A 4,706-nucleotide genomic window follows, 5' to 3' on the forward strand; every position below is an offset into this window, starting at 1 on the left:
AAGGCATTATCCACACAGTGCTCCTTAAATGTGCAGAAGTACAGCTTAAAAGACTACTTGCATATATTTAAAGTCTTATTTCAATGCTATGGTTAGAGTGAAAATTGTGAGCTGGCTCAGAAGAAACTAGAACTAAAATGTGGGTAGTAGTTCGTGAAAAGAACATTTTTTTTTTTTTAGAGAATAAAGTAATTATTTCTGGTCAATGTGCCATTAAGTGAACCTGTGGAATTAGGAATAATCTTCCAACCAAAGTGGGATCTAGAGGAGTGACTGGTGCTTAAATTGAAAAACAATGGTAAATATGTGTACAGTTATCCCATTGTATATTAATTGAAGTTAGAGAAGATTCTTTATATAGTTAAAGCTTATTTAAAAATTTTCATATGTCATCTTTGAAAGAGTCTAAAAACCACAATATTTTCTGGTATAAAAGTTTTGACAGTATTCTTATTTTTGTATTTTTCTTAAGTCATTATATCATTCTAATACGTTAACTACTAGTAAAGTGGGCTGTTATTTCTAACTACATAAGTTTTTTTTTTTTTTTTTCCCCCCCCAATGAAGATAAAAGCACATTTATGTTCCCACTTTTTGTTTGCAAACTAAATATTCTATATCTAAAGATACCAAAAAACCAATTACACTCTCTCTCTCTCTCTATATATATACACAACACTAAAAATATTAAACATTTGGGTGTTTAAAACCCAACCACCTTTCTTGTTTGTATGGTGATGGGCTGCATTTATATGCCCAGAATGTTACCTTTTGTGCTGTTTGGGGATGCCAATGTTGCCTGTATTTGATATATTGTCACCATGTTTTCTGAAAATTCATACTTACCATGTTTACAGAACTGTTTGCTGTACGTAAGACTTTTTACAGTACCGTGCTTTGCACAATCGGTGTGGCTTTTGTCTGTAACTTGTTAATGTTCTGTACTACTATAATTTTGAAAACCCTCTGCTGAAAATATGAGTAGTTACTCAGCTTGACAAATGGTTTTAAGTTTCCTAAAACTTGACACTTAATATTTGATCCTAAATTTGGTCATACTTATGTCCTGCAGTTATTCATACCAAGACCAATAGACCAGGTCATAGAAATATTTATAATTTTGAACCATATAAGTGCCAAAACTCTTGCTGCAATTTTTGCAGTTTACTGGCAATTTCTGAACTTATCCAAGTGAATTACAAAGACTAAGTCCTTCCTATCTACATTTTGATCATAAAGGTGCTATGTCCTTTGCCTCCAATTGTACCTAACACTGGGAGTTTTAAAAATTGTTGCACTTGGCTTAAGTCTTGCCATTTTTAAAAATCATTTACACTGCCAAGTGCAAGGGTTTGGTGCTTAGTTAATTTACCTTTATTGCAGAGCTTCTTGTGAATAACTAATGCTTCTGAACTGGAACTGTACATTTTGTATTTTAAAGCTCCTGTAAGTAAAACAAAACAAAAAAACCCAAAACAAAACAAAACTTTGCTTTATTAAAAAGATATATTTACTAATAGATCAGACCTGTTTAAAACCTGCACCCCATGGAAAATAAACAGGACCTTAAGATGTAACTTCAGTTTGTGAACAAAGATACTACTTCACTAATACAGAATTATTTAACTAATTGAAGGTAATAACACGCATTAAATAGGCAGTAAATTAAATAGTACACACTGAAGAACCTGATACCTTCCCCTACAATTGATTTTGGGCTGCTTTGCCACTAGGGTTAATAATTACTCATTAGCCAATTTGGAAGTTACCACTGCTGTACTGTATGGGGTAGCATTTTGTACTTCAGCAGCAAGCAGAACTCGCATGAATAAGAAATGGCAAGTTACCTTTGATTTCCAACAAAAGTTAAGTCCCATGCCAGCATGTACGTTTTGCTATTTGTTTAACAAATAGGAAGTGTTTAATATACAACTGAGAAACTGAATAGCTGTATTTCATAGGTTTCAGGTATGTGCATCTCTTGCCAACGCATCTAAACAGAAACGTTATAAAAATTGGATGAGATTGTATCTGATAACAAAATGGATTCAAAGGGGTTTGTTACCAGAACTTGTTTATTTACAGAATATCCAATATATGGCATTTTGAACAGATTAACACATAAGCAGACTGGATTTCTCTCCACTTGTTTGCCACAGTATTCCCTTATAGAAACATATATGGACAAGGTTATCACTTACAAAATTCTCTATCAATGCCCAATATCTACCTATGATTTCTGGAAAAGGTTAAATTACTTCAATCTGTTTCTTAAAAAATTAAAACCCTAGATTCAAAATGTTTTATAAGCTTTCATGTTTGGTAGGGGAAATGCAATTCTTCAGTTCTATACTTTGAAATCCTAATCAGGTTTATCTCTAGGGAGGTTTTTTGTAGCTGTTTTGTAGCTGCAGGAACACAGTGCATCATACAAATCCTAAATATGCTTGTTTTTTTTAGAAAGAACTTTCATTCAGGAAAACAGGGTCATATTGCAATGTATCCTGTACGTTAACTGCGTTCCTGTAAATGTGCGAGACAATGTGTCTGTACACATTAGCCTTAAATTTGCTGTTAGGAAGGTAGGAAACAAATTTAAATGCAAGTATTTCCATTAAGTTTAATGAGTGCCTATCCTATTCTATACCAGAACCGATAAATAACAATTCCTTGCAAGTGGAATGACTACCTATCAAGGTCTGAATCCTGTTGCACGAAAACAGAGCAATGGAGGCAGTCTCTGAAATATAAAGATGGAATGCATGTAACTGCTTATAGGAGGGTGATAAAGGAAAATTTCACAACTTCCATAATTGTCTTCCAGTTACATTTCTGCACCTTTGCCTTCAGGTAAATAAGTAAAGTAGCAATCTTACTATAGGACCTGCACTTGCAAACGCAACAGGAGAGCGCTTTCAAATGTCCAGCCTAGGGGGCTTCTTGTAGTCAGATAGAATTTCTGGCCCTGTGGGCCAGATCTGAAGGTGGGTCTATCAGGGCCAGCACCTTGGGAGTTAAAGCTGCTGCTGTCTGCCTTGCAGCAGTGATAACCCCACATCAATGCTGAAGCAGCTGCAAGGTTTAATACCTGAGCTGCTCTGTTAGGCCAGTCAGCATGCAAGAGTTAATGCTACTGCCAGAGGTGGGCTGCCTGGCCTGTGAGAAGCCCCACAATTTAGATCTGCAACATTAATGAGTTTGACACCCCTGCACCAGGAGATGCAGAGGCAGCTTAGTTAAGAGAAGAGCAATAGCAAGCTGAAACTTTCCTGCCTTTGACCACTGATAGTGTGTTACTCTCTGTAGAGAGCTGATTATGTGTTTGTGCTGTGACAAGTGGGATAGATTGTGGCAGTAGGAGACTTTTAGCTAACTATTACTTTCCAACATCTAGTAGCCAGAGCAACTCTTGTTGTTTTCTGGAGATTTTCAAAACTGCTGTGAGCAACGAAGGAACCCTCATGGTGAATTTACACAACTCACGAGACTGGTGGGCATCAATCCTACTTCACATTTTGGTAACTGCTACTGGAAGAGGGAATGAGCAACTTGCAGACTTGTACAGCAAGATTAAAGACCAGCTGTAGCAAATCTTTGACTACTTCCCCATATCTCTGTTTTCTCATGGTTGCTGCATCAGCTTTTAATACTCAAGACACACCTCTAACAACAAGTGTCATTATTCCCAACTTTTAAGATGCTGCATGGAAATGGGGTTACTTTCCAAAAAGAACACTATTAACAGAAGCCAGGGCAAGGGGGGTACACAGGCTATTTTTACTTGCTTTCCCACTTCCAGCCTCAAGCAAGCTAAACATAATCCTGATGAAGTGGAGAGCCCAATTCTTCTAGGACCTTCCCCAGGTGCCCCTGGAATCCTAATCAAAGTTAGCCAGTTATTAACGAGGACAAGAGCCCTTCTGATCCTCCAGCAGGTTCCTCTTGGCCTGACTACACTGCAACTCAATCCTACTTCCACATCTCTTACAAGCATCTGCAACGTGTCCAAAGCTGCATGCTCAGTCTGCAGTCCTCTGTACGTTGGGTGGAGTTGTATCGGCAATAGTAGCTAGATAAATAAGGTTCCTGTGCAGGATGTGCTGGTACCTACGATGGAAAGAGAGTTCATTTGGAGCAAAACTAAGCAATAGCCATATTCCCTGCAATAAGGAGAATGGGGTCAGTCTTGGTAGCCTTCCATTAACAAGTGTTATCTTAGCTTTCCAACTCGACTGAATTTCTTATTTCCCCAACTTTACTGAACCTTTGCTATTAGGGAAAGAAAGCAAAGGGCATTGGCAGCTATTTACACGCTGACAAAGTGCTACCCTGGCCTGCCTTTACTTGTGTGCACAAGCATCCCTTTTTCTCCTCCTCCCCCGAGAGCGGGCAAGCAGCTCCCCTCGCACATCACTTTTAGCCAGGCCGTGTCTGCTGTGGTGAGCGAGCACGAGCGCCGCGGCGCAAGGAATTTATCCAGAAACGGGGTCAAACACGAGCCTTAAGGAAAGCGGGAGAAGGAACCTGAACGCAGTCAGTACAGCCTCGCTCGTTTATTTTAGGCCAAAAGCCTCCGACAGCGGCGCTGTGCGCGGACTCCTGGCCCCGCCCCAGGACTCACTGCACGCACTCGGTGGCTCTCCCCTTGCTCTGGTACTCCACGATGGCGCGGATCAGCTGGTCGTTCTCCTCCAGCAGCTGGAAGG

The 4,706-nt window shown here is 39.3% G+C and overlaps 1 protein-coding gene across 1 annotated transcript in view; it reads right to left on the reverse strand.

The window, feature by feature from the left end:
* Nucleotides 1–1,474: 1,474 nt before the first annotated feature.
* Nucleotides 1,475–4,706, reverse strand: part of SS18L2 (SS18 like 2) — an 8,355-nt gene continuing 5,123 nt past the window's right edge. The window contains exons 2-3 of the mRNA XM_019505566.1: nt 4,622–4,698; nt 1,475–4,107 (exon numbers count right to left, since the gene is read on the reverse strand). Coding sequence (XP_019361111.1) covers nt 4,020–4,107; nt 4,622–4,698 — 165 coding nt within the window. The 3' untranslated portion in view covers nt 1,475–4,019. The remainder of the gene's footprint in view (nt 4,108–4,621; nt 4,699–4,706) is intronic.

This window comes from Gavialis gangeticus, unplaced genomic scaffold (genome assembly GCF_001723915.1).
Source record: "Gavialis gangeticus isolate Ggan-Ray unplaced genomic scaffold, GavGan_comp1, whole genome shotgun sequence".
Lineage (NCBI taxonomy): Eukaryota > Metazoa > Chordata > Crocodylia > Gavialidae > Gavialis > Gavialis gangeticus.